This window comes from Mesoplodon densirostris, chromosome 2 (assembly GCF_025265405.1).
Source record: "Mesoplodon densirostris isolate mMesDen1 chromosome 2, mMesDen1 primary haplotype, whole genome shotgun sequence".
NCBI classification, from domain to species: domain Eukaryota; kingdom Metazoa; phylum Chordata; class Mammalia; order Artiodactyla; family Ziphiidae; genus Mesoplodon; species Mesoplodon densirostris.
In genome coordinates, this window is record NC_082662.1 from 112546147 (window position 1) to 112570178 (window position 24032).

At 46.0% G+C, this 24032-nt stretch overlaps 1 protein-coding gene across 1 annotated transcript; it reads left to right on the plus strand.

The window, feature by feature from the left end:
• The first annotated feature begins 22248 nt into the window (after positions 1-22248).
• IVL (involucrin) lies at positions 22249-23712 on the plus strand. The gene is made up of 2 exons (XM_060087768.1): positions 22249-22650; positions 23026-23712. The coding sequence occupies exons 1-2, from the start codon at positions 22249-22251 to the stop codon at positions 23710-23712; spliced, it is 1089 nt and encodes a 362-aa protein (XP_059943751.1).
• The last annotated feature ends 320 nt before the right edge of the window (positions 23713-24032 follow it).

Consider the following 24032-nt stretch of genomic DNA (forward strand, 5'->3'; position numbering starts at 1 on the left):
TCCAGAGCAGGTAAGCCGGAGAAAACTTGTCGATGGGTCCTGCCTTCATGGCTGTCCATTCATCCATTCATTCATTCCTTAGTACTGAAGTCCACATAATGTCATACACTGTGTTAGATGCTGAGAACAGTGGCGAGCAGGACAGCAAGGATGCCTGTGCCCATGAAACTAACAGACTAGAGGAGAAGCCAGACAATTAGGGAAATCATGATAAAAATGTAGCGAGAAGTATAGGGAGCACCAAGAACTTATATCAAGGCCACAAGCCCTATGGGTTAGTGTTGTTTTCCTCAAGTGAGGTGTAAGCCGAGACTTCAGGTTTGAGTAATATTTAGTGAGGGTGTGGGGATAGGTGTTCTGGGTCACGGGAAGAGCAGTACAAAGATCCAGACAGAGGCCAGCAGAATTTAGCAGGGATCTGCTCTGGGCCAGTCTGATGACATGGAAGGAACAGTGGCTAGAGATGAGGCTGGGCTAGTGGGCAGAGGTCAAAGAGAGGGCAGTGAGACAAAGGAGAGAGCACTGGCTCAGAAGGCATGGGACCTGAGGGCATTGTCCTTTCCCTCCCTGTGCTTTGGTGCACAGGACTGATTCCTAAGATGCTCTCCATCTTTGATGCGGCACCCCACCCCCAACTGGGACCTGTTCCAGGGACCTGCCCAAAGGGAACGTGCTGGGAGGGGATGTCTGGGAGCAGCCAGGTGAACCCCTGGATGGGAGCTCTGGGTACCCTCTGGCCACTGGGATGAGAACTGCTCCTGTAGAAACAGCCCAGCCTGGACTTGGAAGGATGGAGCCTGACATGCTGGACTTCCTGGTGGACAGGAGGCTCCCAACTGTCAGCCCAGGGGCATTGGCTACAGAGGGAGAAAGGTAAACCACAGACACAGAGGAGGAGAGAAAGAGAGAATGGAAAACAGTGACAGAGAGAGACAGAGAGGCAGGGAGAAGAAATTGTAAAAGAAGCAAAACATGCACAGAGAAAAGCAACAAAAAATTTTAAAGGGCTCACAGTCCACTCTCCCACTCCCCACCCCCCTCCCACCCCCACCTTCTTCTCTCCCCTGCTCTCAGGTCTGACCCCCCCATGGGACAGATTCTGACAACAAGGAGACTGAGCCAGATACCAGGCTCCTTGCACACACTCACGTGTGTGTGCACACACACGCACATGCACAAGCGCAGCCCCCAGGGCTCCAGGGCACCCAAGTGCACACAGACTTTCTGTAAAACAGCTTCAGAGACCATGGAGGAGGCACTGAGCAAGGCTTCTATGGCCCTTAACTCTCCCCTCTTCTTCCCCATTTTCCTTCTGATGTCTGGGTTCTATTTTCATGTCTGTGTGTCTCCTTTTGCCCTGCTTCTCCTTCCTCTTCCATCCCAGGCAAGTCAGGGCATCGACAGGGCAGAACTCTGCCACCTCAGCCTCTCTGCAGCGTCTTTTGACCTGGAGGGAGGAACTGTGTCACTTGTCCCCTACTCCCTCCCCTTAGGAGTCCTGGTCCAGTGTCGTGTACCTAAAACTGAGCAGAGATCTCTTCCTGGATGACAGAATTAATTCCTGAATAACTGGCAGGCATAGAGTCACGACTGAATTGAGGCCAACACCCTACCCCACAAGTCACTTTTGCCTCAGGTGAGAACCTGCCCCTGACCCAGCTGAGGCTGCAGCTAGACTGCCAGGGACCTGGGAGTGTGGAGGGTGCAGACCCAGCGGTAGGGACCCCATGAGGTGACCCTTCTCAGATTTCTTTCCCTCCGGGTGGTCTAGCTCCGGAGATGCACAGCCTAATGGACCCTAAAGTGTAGTCACCCCAGTCTGTTCTCAGCCAGCAGCAAGCGGCACAGTGGCATCCTCCTCAGGTTCATGGCGGTGACTCCTGCCCCCAGAGAAACCCCGCGATGAGGCTCTGGTGGTTCTGAAATTTGAGGCGGAGAGAGGCTGGGCAGGGCAGAGGTGTCACCCACGCCCAGCTCAGTGGGGCCCAGCTTGCACACCCGAGCTGAGTGAGGTGGATCCCCAGAAGCAAGGGCTGAGCTATGGGCCTGACACCCATCATCTGAGACAGCTGAGGCCCTGGGTCTACAGCAAAGTGGGTCATCGGACAGGTTTCTTCCAGGAACCACCTAATGTGAGAATTCCACACATCTTCTGGGAACCAGATCTGCCTTCAGTGGCAAAAGGGGGATGGTAAGGCTTTCCGTCCCACCCAGGGAATACTCAGGAAGCCTTTGGTGTGAGGGGGAGTTGTAACTCCTGTCCCCAGGAGTGCCCCCATTCTCACGACACAAAGAAAAGAACAAAAAGATGAGAGTCATGGCTTTCTCAGAACCGGATGGAGTATTTGGAGTAGGGCTGGGAGGGGGTGGTGGATGGCAGGGCAGGGGTGGGATAGAGGACGGGGAAGAATCCACTGGCAGAAGGGGCTGAGGCCAGAAAAGAAGCGATCTCCTTAGGAGTTATTCACACAGACTCCAATTTTAAAGCCTGATGAACAAATACAATGAAATTTCAGTTTGGTCCAGCCACGCAGCCATGGTCATAAACTTCAGATTCCTCCTTCCTTGTGCTTGTGCTTCTGCATGGACACACACACACACACACACTCACACACAGGTGGGTGCACACATGCACACACACAGATACACAAGTGTGTGTGCCTAGTGGAAAGCCCACGGCAGTAACTGGTTCAGTTTAAAAAACCAGTTTGGTACAATGAGATATCATCTCACACCAGTCAGAATGGACATCATCAAGAAATCTAGAAACAATAAATGCTGGAGAGGGTGTGGAGAAAAGGGAACACTCTTGCACTGCTGGTGGGAATGTGAATTGGTACAGCCACTATGGAGAACAGTATGGAGGTTCCTTAAAAAACTAAAAATAGAACTACCATATGACCCAGCAATCCCACTACTAGGCATATACCCTGAGAAAACCATAATTCAAAAAGAGACATGTACCAAAATGTTCATTGCAGCTCTATTCACAATAGCCCGGAGCTGGAAACAACCTAAGTGTCCATCATCGGATGAATGGATAAAGAAGATGTGGCACATATATACAATGGAATATTACTCAGCCATAAAAAGAAACGAAACTGAGCTATTTGTAATGAGGTGGATAGACCTAGAGTCTGTCATACAGAGTGAAGTAAGTCAGAAAGAGAAAGACAAATACCGTATGCTAACACATATATACGGAATTAAAAAAAAAATGTCATGAAGAACCTAGGGGTAAAACGGGAATAAAGACAGAGACCTACTTGAGAATGGACTTGAGGACATGGGGAGGGGGAAGTGTAAGCTATGACAAAGCGAAAGAGAGGCATGGACATGTATACACTACCAAACGTGAGGTAGATAGCTAGTGGGAAGCAGCCGCAGAGCACAGGGAGATCAGCTCGGTGCTTTGTGACCGCCTGGAGGGGAGGGATGGGGAGGGTGGGAGGGAGGGAGATGCATGAGGGAAGGGATGTGGGAACGGATGTGTATGTATGACTGATTCACTTTGTTATAAAGCAGAAACTAATAAAAAAAATTAAAAAAAACAACAAAAAAACCAGTTTGGAAGGACTTCCCTGGTGGTCCAGTGGTTAGGACTCTGCACTTCCACTGCAGGGGGTCCGGGTTTGATCCCTTGTCAGGGAACTAAGATCCCACAAGCTACGCAGTTGAAAAAAATTAAAAAAAAAAAAACCATTTTGGGCCAGTGGCTTATCTGTGGGTTCTGGAGGCTGGAGGGTGGTGGCAACTTGATCTCAGCAGTTGTCACTTGAACTCCCACACCCATCCTCCTCCACCCGGGTGACAGGCTCTGACAGACCTGGCACCTCCCTGATGTGGGTGTGTGGCCTTGTGGGATGAGCCCCCAGCTGGGGTGCTTGCTCATTTCTTCTCCTCCATGTCTCCCCCTGGGCTAGAAGACCCCCCAGGTCCCTCTGCCTGCTGACTCTGGGCGACTTCTAGACACTGTCCTGCTCTGGGACCTCCCAGTGGCTTTCGTCCATGTGCCATAAGAGGGACTGGGCAGAAACCATAGCGGTGCTGCCCTAGGGGCCATATGTTGAGTCCTAGGTATATGGACTTAAGAAGAACTTTCCTGGATTTCCTGGGTGGGAGGTAGGTGGGTTGATAAGGAGCAAAGAAAGAGTTGTTTGGGTTTTTCCTACTCCTAGAAGAATCGGGAGATTACAGAAGCCCTGAATGGTTGAATTTGAGGACATCAACAAGGTCCAGTTGTCTCCTCTTCACCCCTAACGCTGTCCCCACACAAAGGAAGAGATAAAGGTCAGAGAGGTGAAGAGAGCTGCCCTGCCCCCTGGCTCAGGAGTCATAGAGCCAGGCCTGCAACTCGGCCCTCCATACCAAGAGCAATGATTTTCTGTCTCCTTTACTGGAAACGCCCCCAAGGCAGACACTTCCTACGTGCTGAGGGGCATGATGCTTTCAGGAAGGGCAAGACAAATACATCCATCTGTCTCAAGACAGTTGGTCACCCTAAAGAGAGTCCTGTTGCACCTGGGTCCCTGGGTACCATGTTGGACACCAGACCAAGCACATGGCTCTGAGCTGGGATGGAACCTGACTTGAATCCACTTACTAGCAACTGAGGTAGATCTCTGAACTTCAATCATACTCATAGGTAAAATGGGGTGAAAAACACCGACCTCTCAGGCTGGCTGTAACCATTCATGAGATGAAGTTTTTGAAGTGCCTGCCACTGGACTCAGACTCGGCTGCCAAGGGTCATACTCTTCCTCATTAGCTAAGAGACCTTAGGCAAAATTCTTACATATTCCAGTCTTTCCTTTTCTATCTGGAAAACGGCTCCCTAGTGAGGAACCAGCACACTGACCCATATGAAGGCACAGAACTGTGGGACTGGGTTCCCTCTGAGCATCCAGTCTTGCTTTCCCAGCGCTGGTCTGTGTCATCACTCTGAAGATGGATGTATCTGGGGGTCAAAGAAGGGGGAAGTGAATGCAGGCAGCCAGCTTTCCCTCTGAAAATGTTCTTTTTGTTCTAGGACCTCCAAAACTTGAGAAGATGTGTGACCAACCAAAGTGCAACCCAAGCTGCCCACCAAAATGCAACCCATGCTGCCCGCTGAAGCCCCCGTGTTACATTCAGCCCATGTGCTGCTGTTTGGAGCCCAAGTCTGAGTGCACATGCCTTAATAAGGAGACTGATCCCACTGCACCACAAACACAGAACAATAACTCCCTAAGCCAACAGCAGTCCCAAAGTCCAAAACTGGCGTCCAAATCAGGTCCCCAGGGGCAGAAGCAGCCAAACAAGTAGACTGTCACAAACAAGTGGATGGTGCCATGCCCACCACCTGGTAGGGTCAGGCTAGACCTACTTTTAGAAAAGCTGATTCTCATTGACCACCAATTCCTCCCAACCAGAAGCCCCTATTTCCCTTCATAGCCTCCCAACCTAGGGAGGCCCCAACTGGAAATGGAAGGTTGAAGAGGCTAGAAACATCTTTCCTAGTGATCCTGATATTAGATAGCACAAAAATAAAAGAGCAATACAAAATTGCCTCTGTTTCTTCCTTTACCTAAGAAACCATCTCCCTTGTCCGGCCTAAGTCCAAGAAAATATTCTAGGCATGTCATCAAGGGCCCAGGACCCAGAAAACCAGAGTCCAGAAGTACAAGGCCTCTGCTGAGCCAGAATTAGTGTGACTGACTCATCCTTGTTTTAAAATGAAAGTCCCATGTTCCAGGAATCCCTCCAGTCCCAGGAAAAGGGGGCAGTCAGTCACCTAAGAGCAGGAATTCCAGTGCCCCTGGGCCCCTGCGTACCACCTTTGAGGTCAAACCAGCAAGAGCACATGCCAAGGAGTGATTCCCCTCCCTTATCCCAGAGATTTTCATAGAGATAGAGCTCCCAGGACTCAGCACAGCACTGCAGCTGGCCCAGACAGCAGAGTCTTACGGCATCAACACCAGCTCTACGATGGTGGAGCAAGCTGTTGGACCCTCTCAGGTTCCATTTCCTCATCTGTAAAATGAGGGTAATTGTACTTACTTCAAAGGGCTTTTATGAGAATTAAATGGGATCATTCATTTAAAGTGTTTAACATAGGATCTGACACATCATGGATATGCAATGCATGGTTCTCCTCAAACTTCTCTCTCTGTCACCAGGTCTCTATTTCTCTCCAAAGAAGCCACCATGCTCCAGCAATTTGTCCCCAAAACACACCTCCGTTAATCTAGGTGGACATGTAGAAATAGAGAAATCAGCCTCATTTACTATACTTGTAAACTTCAGTTTTTCCTGCTTTCTTGGTATACAGCTGACATATTCAACACCTTCAGAATTTTTCTAATAACCTTTTGTGTTTCCTCCCTCATGATTCTCCCTGCCCACCAATCTCCAGAAAACAACTGATCTACTTTTGGTCCCTATAAGTTAGTTTGAACTTTCAAGAATTTTATACAAGTGGTATCATCCAGTATGTATTCTCTTATGCCTGGCTTCTTTCACTCAGCAAAACTACTCGGAGATTCAAACAAGTTGTTGCATGTATCAATTGTTCATTCTTTTTTATTGCTGGGTAGTAAATGCCCTCATTGTATGGATAATACCACATTATGTCTATCCATTAATCTATTGATGGACATTTGGATTGTTTCCAGGTTTTGACTACTACAAATAAAGCTGCCCTGAACATTCATGACAAGTTTTTGGATGGGTATATGCTTTCATTTCTCTTGGATAGAGACCTAAGAGTAGAATAACTGTGTTATATGGTAGGTATATGTTTTACTTTTTTTTTTTGCGGTACGCGGGCCTCTCACTGTTGTGGCCTTTCCCATTGCAGAGCACAGGCTCCGGACACGCAGACTCAGTGGCCATGGCTCACAGGCCTAGCCGCTCCGCGGCATGTGGGATCTTCCCGGACCGAGGCACGAACCCCTGTCCCCTGCATCGGCAGGCAGACTCTCAACCACTGCGCCACCAGGGAAGCCCCCTATATGTTTTACTTTTTAAGAAACTGCCCAACTGTTTTCCAAAATGGTTGTGCCATTCTACATTCCCACTGAAAGTACATGAGAATTCTGGTTGCTGCACATCTTTGCCGACATTTTGTGTGCTCAGTTTTTTATTTTTAGACATTCTAACTGACATGTGTTAATTGAGTTTAATTTGCATTTCCTTAATGGCTACTGATATGAGCATCTTTCCATGTGCTCATTTGTCTCCAGGTATCTTCCTTGGTGAATTATCTGTTCAAATATTTCCTCCATTACTTTGCTGAGATGTTTGGTTTCTTATTACTGAATTCTGAAAGTTTTTTTAAAGATATATATACATTTTGATATAAGTCCTTTATCAGATAAGCTATCTGCACATATTTACCCCAGTCTGTGACTTATATTTACATGCTCTTAAAGAGTTTCTTTCAAAGAGGAGGAATTCTTAATTTTGACAAAATCCATTTAATTTTTTTTCTTTTATGGATCTTGCTTTGGGTGTCGTATCTAAGAAATCTTTGCCTAATACTAGTACACAAAGATTTTCTCCTATGTGTTCTTCTATAAGTTATTTTTTGTATATGGTGAAAGTCTTGGACAAAGGATTTATTTGGGGGGGGCAGTGTGGAGGGGAATATATGGATATTCAATTGTTCCTTTCTCTACTGAATTGTCTTTGCATCTTTGTCAAAAATCAACTGACTGGGCTTCCCTGGTGGCGCAGTGGTTGAGAGTCTGCCTGCCGATGCAGGGGACACGGGTTCGTGTCCCAGTCCGGGAAGATCCCACATGCCGCAGAGTGGCTAGGTCCGTGAGCCATGGCCGCTGAGCCTGCGCGTCCGGAGCCTGTGCTCCGCAAAGGGAGAGGCCACAACAGTGAGAGGCCCATGTACCGCAAAAAAAAAAAAAAAAAAAAAAAAAAAAAAAAAATCCACTGGCCATATTTGTTTGTATTTACCTCCAAATTCTTATTTTGTTACATTGATCTATTTGTCCTTCCGACACTCTCATCTTATTTACTATAGCTTTAAAATGTCTTGAAGTCAGATAATGTAAGTCCTCTAATTTTGTTCTTTTTCAAAGTTGCTTTAGCTATTCTAGGTCCTTTGCACTGCCATATGAATTTTACAATAAACTTGTCCATTTCTACAAAAAAAAAAAAAAAAAAAAAGAAAGCCTGCTGAGATTTTGACTGGGATTGAATTAAATCTGTAGATTAAATTGGAGAGGAATGGACATCTTAACAATATTGAGTCTTTCAATTCATAAACATGGAATATCTAACCATTTATATAGGTCATTTTAATTTCTTTTTAAGTTTTGTAGTTTTCAGTGAAAAGGTTTGGCACATATTTTGTCACATTTTCCCTAGGTATTTCATCTATTTTGATCATAATTTAAATGGGGGTTTTTATTTGTTTCTGATTATTCATTGTTAGTATATGAAAATGCAATTTTTGTATAATAATCTTGTATACTGCTTATTAGTTTCAATAGCTTCATGTAAATTCCATAAAATTTTCAATATATGTGATCAGGTCATCTAAGCATAAAGCGAGTTTTACTTTTTCCTTTCCAATCTGGATGCTTTTTATCTCTTTTTTTTTGCTGCAATTTGAGGATGGTCCTTCTCTTTCTACTTTGCTGGGAGTTTTTAACAAAAAATGGATGTTGAATTTTGAAAAATGTTTTCTTCTGCATCTATCGAAATGATCATACAGTTTTTCTTTTTTGGTCTATTAATATGGTAAATTACATTGATTGATTTTTGAATATTAAAACAGCCTTGCATTCCTGAGACAAAACCTATTTGATTATGTTGTTTAGTCCTTTTTACATGTGTTTAAGTTTGATTTGCTAAATTCTTGTTACCTTTTTGCCTCTATGTTAAAGAGGGATATTGGTCTATAGCTTACTTTTCTTGTAATGTCTTTTTCTGGTTTTGGTGTCAAAATAATGTCCTTATGAAGTGAGAAGTAGTCCCTTCTCTTCAGTTTTCTGGAGTAGCTTGTGGAGAATTTGGTATAATTTCTTCCTTAGGCATTTGGTAGAATTCACCAGTGTTTCTTTGTGGGAAAGTTTTTAATTTAAAATATAATTTCTCTAACTGATTTAGAGTTTTTCAGATTATCTATTTCCTCTTGAATAAACTTTGCTAATTTTTTTCTTTTAAGAAATTTATCCATATTATCTGTTTTTGAATTTGTTGGCATAAAGTGTTTTATAATATGTCCTTAATATTTTTTAATACCTATAGAATTTGTAGTAAGGTGACCTCTTTCATTGCTCTTTTTAAAAAAAAATACTTTATTTTTATTTATTTATCTTTGGCTGTGTTGGGTCTTTGTTGCTGCATGCGGGCTTTCTCTAGTTGTGGTGAGTGGGGGCTACTCTTCGTTGTGGTGCACGGGCTCTAGGTGCATGGGCTTCAGTAGCTATGGCATGTGGGCTCAGTAGTTGCGGCTCATGGCTCTAGAGCGCAGGCTCAGTAGCTGTGGCACATGGACTTAGTTGCTCTGCGGCATATGGGATTTCCTGGACCAGGGCTCGAACCCGTGTCCCCTGCATTGGCTGATGGATTCTTAACCACTGCGCTACCAGGGAAGTCCTTTCATTTCTGATATTGGTGATTTATGTCTTCTCCCTTTTTTTCCTGCTTAGTCTGGCTAGTGTTTTCATCAATTTTATCAATCTTAAAGAATCAGCTCTTTGTTTCATTGGTTTTCTATGTTGTTTTCATTTTTCTGTTTCACTGATGGCTGAGCTGATTTTTATTATTTCCTTTCTTCTGCTTACTTTGGGCTTACTTTGTTCTTCTCTTTTCTAGTTTCTTAACATGAAAGCCAAGGCCATTAACTTGAAGTCTTTCCTCTTCTAGTATGCACATTTAATGCTATTAATTTTCCTCTCAGTACTGTTTTAGCTAGTTTCAAAATTTTTTTATATGTTGTGTTTTAACTTTCTAGATCAAAAGACTTCCTAACTTTTTGAGTTGTGCTTTGATCTATGTGTTAGTTATGTTTTTTCCCCAAATGTTGGGAGATTTTTAAAAGATCTTTATGTTATGTCTAATTTTATTCCTCTGTAATCAAATAACACACTTTGTATTATTTGAATCCTTTTAAACTTATTGAGACTTGTTTTATGGGCCAGAATATGCTCTATCTTGGTGAATGCGTCAGGCACACTCAAAAAGAAAGTGGAATCTATTTTGCAAAGAACGTTCTATAGTGTCAATTAGGTTAATTTTTGTGACAGTGTGATTTCAGTCTTCTATATTTCTACTGATGTTATGGCCACTTATCAATTATTAAATGAGTAGTGTTGATATCTCTGAAGATAACCATAAACGCTTCTATTATTTCTTGTAACTCTAACAGTTTTGATTCATATATTTTGAAAATCTTTTATTAGATGCATAAACATTTAGGGTTTATTATATCCTCTCCATAAATTGCCTCATAATCATCACAGAATGACTTTCTTTTTCGCTGGTGATGTTCTTTGCTCTAAAATCTACTTTCAAGTCAATTTAGTCACTTCAGTATTCTTTTGATTAGTATAAGCAAGACATTTCTTTTTCCATCACTTTATTTTCACCCTATTAGCATCTTTATATTTAAAATAGGTTCCTTCTAGATAATATATATTTGGGTCTTTTTTATTCAATCTGATAATCTCTGCTTTTTAATCAGAATATTGAGATCAATACTTTTAATGTGATTATTGATATGGTTGAGTTTAAATCTACCATCTTACTATTTGTTTTCTATGTCTCACCTATGTCCTGTTTTCTTTTGCCTTTGTTTTTCCTTTCCACTGAGTCTTTTATATAATCCCATCTCACCTCCTTTGTTAACTTACTCTCTATAATTCTTTGTGTGATTTTGGTGGTTAAATTGTGCTGTACAGATCCTTCACTTAGGATAGTTTACTTTCATATTACACCACTTCACTTGCAGCCTAAGAACCTATAAACAATATTCTTCCATTTCTTTCCTTCTGACCTTTGTGCTTTGGTGTGATACACTTTTCTTTTACATATGTTAAAAACCTCATAATACATTGCTATCAATTTTGCTTTAAATAATTATTTATTCTCCAAGTAGGTTTAAATAGTAAGCAAAAGTCTTTTGTTTTTATCCAGGTAGAGTGCTCTTTCTTCCTTTGTGTGGATCTATAATTTCATTTTATATCACTCCTATTCATCCTGAAGGATTACCTTTAACATTTCTTAGAGTTCAGAGTCTTCTGGTGTTAAATTATTTCAGCTTTGAAATGTTTGACAAAGTCTTCATTTTATAAAGATATTTTACTGAATATAGAATTCCAATGTATATATAGTTTCTCTTTCAGTACACTTGCTCTGCTATTTTCTGGCTTGCATTGTGAAGAGTGAGCAATTTGCTCTTACTCTTTTTCCCTCTGTAATATGACCTTCCTTGTGCAATGTGTCTATTTTTCTGTGCTGGTTTTTGTGATTATTTTCTTTATCACTTGCTAGAAGCAATTTTATTTTGATGTGCTGATATAATTTGCTTCACATTTCTTGTGCTCGAGTTCATTAATATTTTTATATCTGTATAGAGCCCTCCACCCCAGTTTTAAACATTTCAGTAATTGACCTTCTACTCCATCTTTCAGGGACTTCAGCTATGCTTGTATTAGGCTGCTTGATATTTTCCCACAGCTCACTGAAGCATTGTTCCTTTTCTTTTAAAATTGTCTTTCTGTATTTCATTTTGGATAATTTCTGAGTGAGATAAGTCAGACAGAAAGACAAATACTATATTTATGCACTTTTGTATGGAATCTTAAAAAAAAAAAAGCCTCATTGAGACAGAGTGAAGTGGTGGTTGCCAGGGACTGGGTGGGGGCAGGTGGGGGAGGGAATAGGGGTAGAAACCACCAGTTATAAGGTAAATAAGCTCTGGGAATTTAATGTACAAAATGGTGACTATAAGCAACAATATTGTCTTATTTATTTGAAAGCTGCTCAGAGAGTAGATCTTAAATGTTGTTACCATACACACAAACAAATGGTAATTATGCAATAAATATGTTAACTAACCTTATCATGGTAATTACTTTGTAATATATACGTGTATCAAAGCATCACATTGTATACCTTAAACTTACATGATTTTTATCAATTATATCTCAGTAAAGCTGGAAGAAAGAGGAACCATTTCCATGGCAGAAAACTCAGGTTAGGAAGGTGCAAACTGGGGAGAATTAAATGTTTCCTCTCCCCTCCACTCAACACTAGATCAATTGCTGTTTGCTTGATTAAGCATTGGATGAAGTGGTTGAGTTACATTTAGGAGTCATGGACAAAAATTACAAACTGAATTTTTGAACTCTGATATCCTGCTGCACACACCAGAGATGCTTGTACTATATGAGACCCAGGAAGCTGCAATGGCAAGTTAAGCATGGAAGATGGGGTTCCTTGAACCTCAGCCATACTGAATGCTCCTCCTTCCCCAGTTAAAATAATACTATACTTACCCTGGCTCCAGCCCCCCTCCTCTTTCTTGCCTCCTGGAGATGGGCATAGCACAGACCCTCCAGAAGGGCTGGGGCTGGCTTGGCTCTATTAGCCCCCAGCGCCTGCAGGGATGCCAGGATTGTCTCTCCTAGTCTCATCCCTGAATGCAGATTTCACACTTTTGTTTGGCCTCATGGCCAGTTAGCTCCACCTGCTGCTTGGAACTACTTAGAGGCAGGTGCAGAGGATGGCTGGAATTCCTGTATTGCTAGGTCTGGAGGCAGGGAGAGGAGAAATGAAACTCTAAGCACAGAGATACCACCAAAAAGAGCCAGGGCAGACACAGGAGGAAAAATGGTGTCCTGGTTTTGCTCTCTAAAGCTTGAGACTATTAATAGGGAGGAAGGAATATTTACAAAGTCACATGATCACTACTGCTACAAAGAAGGAGAGACTACATAGGGGGGTGAAATTTTGAAATATTTTAATCCCATCCTTTCTCTCACACAAGACTCCCTGAGGAGCTGTCTTCCATCTTGTCAGCAGCACAGACCCCAGAGGAGGGTATACGGCTGGATCTTCAAAACAAAAATTAAGTTCCTAAGCAGGATTTTGGGATTCATGGCACAGATCTAAAATCTTATACTTTCCAGAAAGTAGTCTTAAAATAATCTGAGGGATAAGAGGAGAAGGAATGGAAGAGGGGATCTTACATTGCCTGAGGTTAAGCCAGAGTTGACTGAGTTTATCCAGACTTGAATGCATTAAGTTTTCTCTCATCAAGAACAGTGACTAGATATTAGAGGTTAAATTTATTTATGGGAAAACACAGTTACATCTTTTTAACATGAGTAGACATTCCTTCCAGAAGTATTTACGTAGGTGACAGACATATTGAACATGTTGAGGAGACCATGTGCCAAGTACCGTCCTAAGTATTGGGAAAGTCAAGAAATTAATACAGTAAAGAGCTCTCCTCTAGTGAACTTACATTCTAGCAAAGCAAGAATACAAATAAAAACCACAACTTCAAATGGCAACGAGCACTCTAATGAGATAAATAGCATGGTGGAGTGAGCAGTCTATTTTAGATAGGGTGGCTGGAGGAGCCATCTCAGGGAGGTGACATTTTGAGTAGAGGTCTGAATGAGGTGCAGAAGTAAGTCATGGAGATATTTGCAGAAGAGGTCTCCAGGAACAGAGATGTGGGAAAGTCCCAGCCTGGATCCAAACCTCCACAGGCAGGAGCAGAGGAGTGGGAAGATGGGGTTGAAATGAGCATGGGCTGTAGAGTTGTCAGGGTCTCGTGGTCTTTGGTCTGTCAGTGACGACTTCCCAGCAGAGGAAGGGTAGAGTCATGAGAAGAGTTTAGAAGATGCTGGAGGAAGGGAATCAGCACTGGCTATTCTCCCATTTATCTGCTTCTCTTCCCTATAAGACTTTTTGAAAATGCTGTCTATTCTCACTGTCTCAAGCCCTCTCTTCTCATTTGCTCTTGAAGTCATTGCAATCTGGCTTTCATCCTCACCTCTGCCCTTGACTGCCTTTGTCAAGGTCTCCAATGGACTCCATGCCAGCCCAATGGGTGTTCTTGGTCCTCATCTTTACAGCATTTCCTCCAATTGTTCATCCCTTCTCCTCAACATCTCCACTTGTCTTCCGGGATACCCCATTCTCCTGATGGGTTTCTTACCTGCTCTTTCTCAGTTTGTCCCAGTTTTCTTGACTTGTTCCTTTTCATCTGACCCCTTGACACTGGAGTAATTCAGGGGATGGTCCTTGAACCTCTTCTCTTTACTATCTGTATTCATTCCCTTGATGACCTCATCCTGGCTCATGACTTCACATGCCATTTATACACTGAGGATTTCCAAATTTATGTCTACAGCATGAACCTTCTTTTTTTTTTTTTTTTTTTTTTCTTTTTGCGGTATGCGGGCCTCTCACTGTTGTGGCCTCTCCCGTTGCGGAGCACAGGCTCCGGACGCGCAGGCCCAGCGGCCATGGCTCACGGGCCCAGCCGCTCCGTGGCATATGGGATCCTCCCAGACCGGGGCACGAACCCGTATCCCCTGCATCGGCAGGCGGACTCTCAACCACTGCGCCACCAGGGAGGCCCAGCATGAACCTTCTTCCGAACTCCACTAGTATATCTAACTGCCTACTTGACAATTCTACTTGAGTGTGTCTAATGGGTATCTCAAACTTAACATGTCCCAAAGCTCACTGTTGATTTTTCCTACAAAGCCAGCCCCTCCTGTGGTCTTCTCTATATCTGTTAAATGGCAGCTCCATCCTTAGTCATTCATTCAGGCCAAGAATTTTTGAGTCATTGTTTGCTCTCACCTATACCTCACATCTAATCTGTTAGTGAGTATTACTGATTCTATTGTCAAAGCATATCTATAATCTGACCACTTCTCCCTGCCTCTGCTACTGTCACCCGAGTTCTAAGCAGCTGCTATGTGGCTGTGGTTGCCTCTTACAGTTCTACCTGCTTCCACCCTTGCCAGAGAGATCCTTTTATTTTTATTTTTTATTTTTTTTATTTTAATTTTTTTTATTAGTCTCTGCTTTACAACAAAGTGAATCAGTCATACATATACATCTGCTCCCACATCCCCTCCCTCCTGCGTCTCCCTCTCTCCCATCCTCCCCATCCCACCCCTCCAGGCGGCCACAAAGCACTGAGCCGATCCCCCCGCGCCATGCGGCCACCCCCCACCAACCATCCACCCCACGCCTGGCAGTGTGGGAATGTGAATTGGTACAACCACTATGGAGAACAGTATGGAGGTTCCTTAAAAAACTAAAAATAGAACTACCATATGACCCAGCAATCCCACTACTAGGCATATACCCTGAGAAAACCATAATTCAAAAAGAGACATGTACCAAAATATTCATTGCAGCTCTATTCACAATAGCCCGGAGATGGAAACAACCCAAGTGTCCATTATCGGATGAATGGATAAAGAAGATGTGGCACATATATACAATGGAATATTACTCAGCCATAAAGAGAGATCCTTTTAAAGTAAGTCAGATGGGGCTTCCCTGGTGGCGCAGTGGTTGGGAGTCCGCCTGCCGATGCAGGGGATGCGGGTTCGTGCCCTGGTCCGGGAAGATCCTACGTGCTGTGGAGCGGCTGGGCCCGTGAGCCATGGCCGCTGAGCCTGCGCGTCCAGAGCCTGTGCTCCGCAATGGGAGAGGCCACAACAGTGAGAGGCCCGCGTACCGCTAAAAAAAAAAAAAAAAAAAAAAAAGAATAAATAAATAAATAAGTCAGATGATGCCAATCCTCTGTGCAGTACTCTGCAGTGGCTTCTCATCTCATTCACCGTAAAAGCCCAAGTTGCTGCATGATTTCTCCCACTGCCCGGCATCACCCACTCCTCCACCCTCACCTCTGACAGCTCTTTCCCTCATTCACACATGCCCAGCTATACTGGCCTCCTTGCTGGTTTCAGAACATGCCTTAGGGTCATGGCCCCTGCTGTTCCCTCTCTCCCTACTTATCCTCACTTGACCTCATTCCTTCAGATTCTTGCTGTAGGCCTTTCTTGACTACTCCATTTAAAATACACAACATCCCCTCCCTGAGGGCTCCATAAACCTCTTCTTTGCCCTATTTTTCTACACAGTATTTCTAACACACTTTATATTCCAGGTATGTGTTTATTTCACTTGCTACCTGCCTCCCATACTGGAATGAAAATTTTAGGAGGGTAGGGACTTTCACCTGTTTTGTTCAAGGCTGTACCCCTAAGTGTCTGGAACACAGGCACACGGGAAGCTCTCAATCTGCTCTCAATGGACAAAAGATCAATAAGGCAGAAGGTGATAAAGGGACTTCCAGCACAGAAGCACAGAGGTGAGTAAAGGTGAACTCAGGAGATGAGGAGATCTGAACCTGGCTGGGACCTGCCACTGACCCACTGTGTGATCCCTGCCCTTCCTTCCCCTCTCTAAATTGTGTCATCCTTCGTGAAGCCAGGGTTGAACTTGATGACCGTGAAGGCTCCTCCAGCACCAGCTTTCTCAGATGTGGATCCTAAGCTGGGGAAGGAGCTGGTTTGGTGGTGCCTGGGGCCTGAGGCTCCTAGGAGAAGTACTGGAGGCTGGACCACAGGGGAGAGAAAAGACGAGGCTATAGCCAAGCACGCAAGGACTTGCCTGTAAGAGGAAGACCTGGGCTCGCCTTTATCCCCTAAAGGCTTCTGACTTCTCTCTCTCCTTCCTGCCCTCCCCCACCCGCACCCCACTTCAAGCAGGCTTTCTAGTAAAACCTGAGCAGCAGGAAAATAAATTTTTGGCCACTCCTGCAGTTTCCAGCTCAGGCATCTGCTGGTTTGCAGCTCTTCAATCTTCCTCTGTGGCAACCCTGGACGCTGCTTCTCCGGTATCTCCAGTATCTATTGCACTTGATGGACATCCCTGCCTTCCCCGGTGGAGAGGTTGGTCTGGGAGCAGACACACCCACACTTGCTCCACTTGCTGGCTGGGGGACCCCTGCTCTGAGCCTCAGCTGCTCGTCTGTGAAGTGCAGTGTTAAATGAGATAGTGGATGAGGCTTGTTTAGCACCATGTCTGGTAAACAGTAGGCTTTGAAGGTTTGCCTCCTTTGCCTTCTCCTCAGGGAGACTCACAGCCCTGGTCTGTTCACCCCTGCATCCATGCCTAGGCCAGTTAGTTGTGTACTCATGTGACATGGCATTGAATCGTACCCATTGCTCTCTTCCTGTACCTGTCTTCCCATCAGATGGGAGTTTCCTGGGAACAGGAGCTGTGTCCCCCTAAATCTGGGGCTTTCTGAAGTCAGGAGTTGTATCTCCCTGGGAGGTTGGGGTGGTAGCCAAGGTCCTCCCCAGTACACTGGCCTAACTGGGGCCCCAGAGACCAAGACTCGCCTTGACTCTGCATTGTGGCCTGGTTTGATGCAGAGAGTAAGAAGGGAGGCACATTTTAGGGAAGAAGGAAGAGGCACTGTTTGATACTCTGAACCAGACTGACCCATCTGGATGCCTGGAGCAGTTAGACAGTTTAATGACAGTCAAACAGTGTACAAATACAAAGAACAGATGAGGTTAGAAAAGGGCCACACTGGGGCTGAGCAGCACCCCAGCAAGGCAGTTAACTCCTCTTGGTGAAAGCCTCTTCTCCAGGATCAGGTGATGCCAGTCCTCTGTATAGTACTCTTATGTTGCCCAGAATGTGATTTCCCAGGGAGCTCCAGGGGAGGGCATCCTGCCAGCTGGAGGAGAGGACACTGAACAGCTCCTTTTCTCTGCTACTGATAAACTTTCATGGCTTTGCCCCACTTTTTGCACCAGGGGCAGAACTGTGACTGTCCCTCCACAGGGATCAGATTCAAAAACAAGAGCCAGCAATGGGGACTGAAATTGGGAACCAGCAACCCCACAGACCAAGGAGGGGAAGCCAGAGGAAGACATAGGAAGGCAACCAGGGCACTTCAGACAGGCCAACCCAGGAGCCCGGAGAGGAAGAATCAGCCTCTTGGTCTTCTCTCCCTTCTTGGAGCAGCAGACGGGCATAAAAGACAAATGAGTCATGGAGCTCAGGTTCAGGAGGCCATGGAGGAGGAGACAGGATTCTGGGCCTGTGGGAAGGTGACCAGTATGGGCTGCAGATTGTGAGATGATGTAGGCAACAGTGCGCTGAGCATAGGAGGAGACCTCAGGGGATGGAGAGGAAGTTAGTGGCCTCAGAGGATGGAGGTATTGCCTCTTCGGGAAACAGCCTAGTCATGGCGACCCAAGGTGGGACATGAGACCTCCTGGTCCAAGTCTGCCTCTCAGGACCATGTGCCCTCATCCCGTCCCTTATGAAGAGCTGTCCTCATCCATTCACATCCCCTGGGCAGTGAAATTCGTGACCCATTCCTCCTGCCCCCACAGCTAAGCAACAGTTCAAGAAGGTTGTTTCTTTCGGAGAGTTTCTAGCACTGCCAGAGAAAAAGCTGGGGCCTCTTTGAGCTGGGGATGAGCTGGCATCAGGGCTTCTGCATGTGTCACAGGATATGAGCTCATCCTCATTACACTGGGCGGGGGAAGGACAGTTACCCGGCCTCTTCATGTGGGCCTGTGGGGTCACTCTCACAGACACTGAGAGGATCTCCCCTGTACACATGCCTGTCTGTGTCCCAGATGGGGCAACCTGAGAGCAGAGCATGGGGCCTCTGAGGCCCAAAAAGCCTGGGGATCCTCCAAACCCTCCCCTGCACACACACATCTCAGCTCCATGCTTCACACTCCTCACCACACCCTAGCTTTGCCCAGTGGCCAAAGACTCACACACACTGTCTTCCCTGCAAAGCTCTCATTATGCTATGAATCAGAGGGTGGGAGGTAGATCTGGCAGGTACTAGTCCCTGGAAACCCATAAGACCAGTGTGGCTACCTGGGACTGACTGTCATGAGCTGGGGAGGGGCAGATTCCTCCTATGTGATGTCAGCAGCAGAGGACAGGGCATGGGTGCCCATGTGTGAGGATACAGGGTCGGTTCTGCATTGGAGAGGGGGATGGCAGGGGGCAGGGTGGAGAGGCCTTTTCCAGCCCCAGAAGATGGCCATCCCTGTGCTAAGGTGGAGAACATGTGAGGTCCCAGGTGGGCTCAGGGACCAGAGAGGGCATGAGCAGAGGGTAGTATTCTGGAGGCAGGAGTCCTTCCATCTGTCTTTCCAGACTAAGCCCCAGGAGCATGGCAAAATTAGCACCATAAATAGATCTATTTGGGGTTGGGAGGGAGGTGCCTGTGGGGAAATCAGAATGAATCTTGAAGTTAGCCCCAGAAATGAGTATTGTCCTTGATATTATTCTAATATTTCTTTTTTGATTAGGTTGTGAAGAAGAGAGTTCAAATGATGCTCATAAAATAAGCTATTAACCAATCATTAAAAAGAAAGGCAAGTCACAGTTCAGTTTTGTTTACACACACACACACACACACACACACACACACCACTAAACTGCTCAATGGTAATTGTCTCCAGGTGGTGAGATGCACCGTTCTTTCATTCCTTCAACAAATGTTTATAGAGCACTGATTATATTCGACGGTTATGACAGGTTTTGGGGACATAGTGGAAAACACACTAGGCAAAACTCCTGCCTTTTAGAGATTATTTTCCAATGGGAAACATGGAAAATAAACAAGTCAACAGAAGTGTATAAAAGGGCCCTCAATTGTTTTTAGTGAAATGAAGTGAACCAGGGAATAACTCTCTAGATGGGGTCTCAGGGAGGCTCTCTGGCAGGTCCCCACATTTACAGTGAAGCTGTAAGACACAGAGAGCCCCCAGAGGTGGGGAGCACTGGGCTTGTCCTAGTAACTGAGGACCCTCAGCGAGGGTCTTTGAACCTGAGGCAGTGGTTTGGATTGTATTCCAGGAGTGTTAAGTCATCATCAGCACCGGGGAGGGACAAGCAAGCTCTAATCCCCACTCTGAAAGCTGGCTTAAGCTATTTTTAGAGAGTAGTTTAGAGAAAGTAATGGTTGATCTAGTTTTCATTTTATACCTTCATGCATTTCCCCAAAACATTGTATGAAATGTTTGTTTTATCACCATAAGAAGCAATCCTTATTATTTAATTTTTATGTATTATATATTTATTTTAAATATATATATAGATTTATATATTAAAGACTTAGAATGGTCCATGCCTTGGAGTTTTGGTGAGCATGGCATTCTTGGAAACTTCTGTAACTACAACCTTCAGCATAGGGCCTGGATAACCTCTAGCACATGGTAGCCCCTGCAAAGCCTTCTGCTTGACTTTTTGGGCCTCAAGTTGTCAGACTCAACCCTACCCCATCCCAGGACAGAGATTATTTCCACACAGAATGGAGTTATAGATGTGTCTTGAGAGCAGATGAGTTGTGGACTAGTGGCCAAGAGAATCCCCCAACAGCCCCATCCCTTCATGAGAAGTGATTCCTCCCACCTTTACACAGCATCTCCAGACTGGACATCCCAGAAAGACATATAACTTTCTATTCTGTGCCCTTGGAAATGAATCCCACAGCCTAATAATGAGGAAAAACCCATTTTATAGGTGGAGAAACTGAGATTCAGAAGAAAAGCTTGGCTGAGGTCACAAAACAAGAGGAAAAGGGGAACAGGTTCCTGAGATGTCTCCCTCACCTCCCTGTGCCCAGGTCACGAGTATCACAGGAGTGAATGAGCCTCCAGAGCCCTCTGGCCAGGCAGGAGCTGTGTGTCCCTGTGAAAAGGGGCCCTGAGGGTTTTTTTGCTTAAGGTTCCTATGATGAGTCAGGAAGGGGCTAGAGGAAGTTGACCAACTGGAGCGGTGAAACCAGTCCGTCTCCTTCACCTTGGGAAAGAGGCAAGGCTGGGGAACAGTATAAAGGGCACCCCGGCCCCTGCTCGGCTCAGTCTCCACTAGAAGCTTCTGCAGCCATCCTCACTGTGATTCAGGTAACTGTTAGCTGGCAGAACCAAGGTTGGGACCAGGGGTCTGCCACAGGCCAGAACATGGCTGGGGGTGGCCAGACAGGTGGGTGTAGGTATCACCTGTGTGCTGGATTCAACAGGACTACTGTCCTTCTAGGAGGGCTCAGGTCACTGTGCTGAGGGCTAGGTGCCATGGTATGGAAACAGAACAGACAGCAATCTCTTCCTACCCCATACTTTCTTGGGACCGTATTTTAGAGAGAGAGAGAGAGAGAGAGAGAGAGAGACAGAGAGAGACAGAGAGAGACAGAGAGAGAGAGAGAGACAGAGAGAGAGAGAGGCAGAGAGAGAGAGGCAGAGAGACAGAGAGACAGAAAGAGACAGAGAGAGGAGTAAGATGGGGATGAAGGGGAAATATGGCCAATTTCTCTCCTAAAACTGATTGATTTGGGCTGACTGTGATTTTGCCTTCTTTATGGAGGCAGGGTGTCCGGGGACATGCTTGTAACTCTTGGCTGTGCTACCAAAGGGAGAAATGCAGCATGGGGAACACTTTCTATTTGGAGAACCCAGGCTGAGCAGGGGCAGGGAAACCCAGCTTAGAAGTAGGAGACTTGAAAGAACCAACTCCAACTCTCAACAACCTTCCAGCCCCTTCCCACCACCACCAGCTAAAGCTCAGATGGTCAGGAGAGAAAGCAGCTCTGGAACTGAATAGGCCAATCTGTTCATTTTACAGAGGAGAAATCTGAGGTCCAGAGGGGCTAAATGACTTGCCCAGAACCACACAACATTTCACTGGGAGATTTAAGCCGAGATCATGTCATGTGACTCCAGTCCAGGGCGTGCACCCTCACCTCTCAGATCCTCTCGGGATGGGCTACTGATTTTCCAGGACTCGGGAGTCCTCCAGGAGACCTTTCCTTTCCTGGCACCTTCCCTCTTCCTGTCATAATCCCGGAGCCCATCTCTTTTCTTTGTATGTGAAGGTCAGAAACAAGGGAGAGACAAGGAGAGGCAAGAGCAGGAGGTGAAGTGGTGCCCAGCCCACCTTTGCAGAGCACCTCTGGAGAGTCCTCTTTGTTGTCTCTTGGGAACAAGAGGCTCCCAGGAGGGCCTTTCCCTGCCCCTCTCCATTCCTACCCTTCACTCTGCTGCTTCTGGGGAATAATAGCCCAGCGTGGGTAGGAGAGTACCCCCACCCAAGGGAAGAGGGGATGATGAGAAACCAGGCGCTGCTGCATATTTCCAGGGGTTCATCTACTTCCTTGCCTTCAGTTAACCCTCTGACCCATCCTGTTTTTCAGGTCGACCTAAAGCAGCTTCCAAGATGTCCCAGCAACATACTCTGCAAGTGACCCTGGCCCCTGCCCTCAGTAAGGAGCCCCTCAAGCCTGTATCTCCTCCCACCAATATCCAGCAGGAGCAAGTGAAGGAGCCAACTCCACTGCCTGCCCCACACCAGAAGGTACCCTTGGAGGTCCCAGGGAAAGGGGTGCCTGAGAAAGAGGGTGAGCTACAGCAACAGGAGCCACAGCAGCAGGAACAGCAGCAGCAGCAGCAAGAGTCACAGGAGCAAGAAAAGCATGTGGAACAGCAGCAGCAGCAGCAAGGGTCACAGGAGCAAGAGAAGCATGTGGAACAGCAGCAGCAGCAGCAGCAAGAGTCACAGGAGAAAGAAAAGCATGTGGAACAGCAGCAGCAGCAAGAGTCACAGGAGCAAGAAAAGCATGTAGAACAGCAGCAGCAGCAACAGCAGCAAGAGTCACAGGAGAAAGAAAAGCATGTGGAACAGCAGCAGCAGCAAGAGCCACAGGAGAAAGAAAAGCATGTGGAACAGCAGCAGCAGCAAAAGTCACAGGAGCAAGAACAACATGTAGAACAGCAGCAGCAGCAGCAGCAGCAAGAGTCACAGGAGCAAGAAAAGCATGTGGAACAGCAGCAGCAGCAAGAGTCACAGGAGAAAGAAAAGCATGTGGAACAGCAGCAGCAGCAAGAGTCACAGGAGCAAGAAAAGCATGTAGAACAGCAGCAGCAGCAAGAGTCACAGGAGCAAGAAAAGCATGTGAAACCGCAGCAGCAGCAAGAGTCACAGGAGCAAGAAAAGCATGTGGAACAGCAGCAGCAACAAGAGTCACAGGAGAAAGAAAAGCATGTGGAACAGCAGCAGCAGCAGCAGCAAGAGTCACAGGAGAAAGAAAAGCATGTGGAACAGCAGCAGCAGCAGCAGCAGCAAGAGTCACAGGAGCAAGAAAAGCATGTAGAACAGCAGCAGCAGCAGCAAGAGTCACAGGAGAAAGAAAAGCATGTGGAACAGCAGCAGCAGCAAGAGTCACAGGAACAAGAAAAGCATGTGGAACAGCAGCAGCAGCAAGAGTCACAGGAACAAGAAAAGCATGTGGAACAGCAGCAGCAGCAAGAGTCACAGGAGAAAGAAAAGCATGTGGAACAGCAGCAGCAGCAGCAGCAAGAGTCACAGGAGAAAGAAAAGCATGTGGAACAGCAGCAGCAGCAGCAGCAAGAGTCACAGGAGAAAGAAAAGCATGTGGAACAGCAGCAGCAGCAGCAAGAGTCACAGGAGAAAGAAAAGCATGTGGAACAGCAGCAGCAGCAAGAGTCACAGGAGCAAGCAAAGCATGTGGAACAGCAGCAGAAGCAGCAAGAATCACAGGAGAAGGAACAGCATGTGAAACAGCTGGAACAGAAGAAGGTCTTGGGCCAGCGGCTGGATCAAGAGCTAGCAAAGAAAGATGAGCAACTGGAAAAGAAAGGGGAGCAGCTGCTGCAGCAGTAGGAGGGGTCGCTGAAGCAGCCTCTGCTTGTCCCAGCTCCTGGCCAGGTCCAAGAGACCAACCCAGTCCAGCCACTTAAGAGAGAAGTCTTGCCCCCTAAAGAAGCAGGAGGTGTAGTGCCCCCCAAACATAAGTAACCACCCCTAGGGTCCCAGAGGCCCCTGGAAATCCCACACAAGTGAAGAGAGAGCCAGTGGCCTGGCTTACCTCCAGTCCCCAGCCTAGGTGGCCCATCTTATCTGTGAACCTGCCTGACCCTGTCCTTCTGCATGTCTCTTAGATAAGGCTTGGTGGGGAGGGGAGCTATTGCCCAGCACCCACC

What these genes read in the sequence shown, in the direction of transcription:
- IVL (XM_060087768.1), top strand. Translation starts at nt 22,249, where the DNA reads ATGTCCCAGCAACATACTCTGCAAGTGACCCTGGCCCCTGCCCTCAGT. An exon ending in CACAGGAGCAAGAAAAGCAT is followed by an intron (nt 22,651 to 23,025) that starts GTAGAACAGCAG and finishes GAGCAAGAAAAG; the next exon opens with CATGTGGAACAGCAGCAGCA.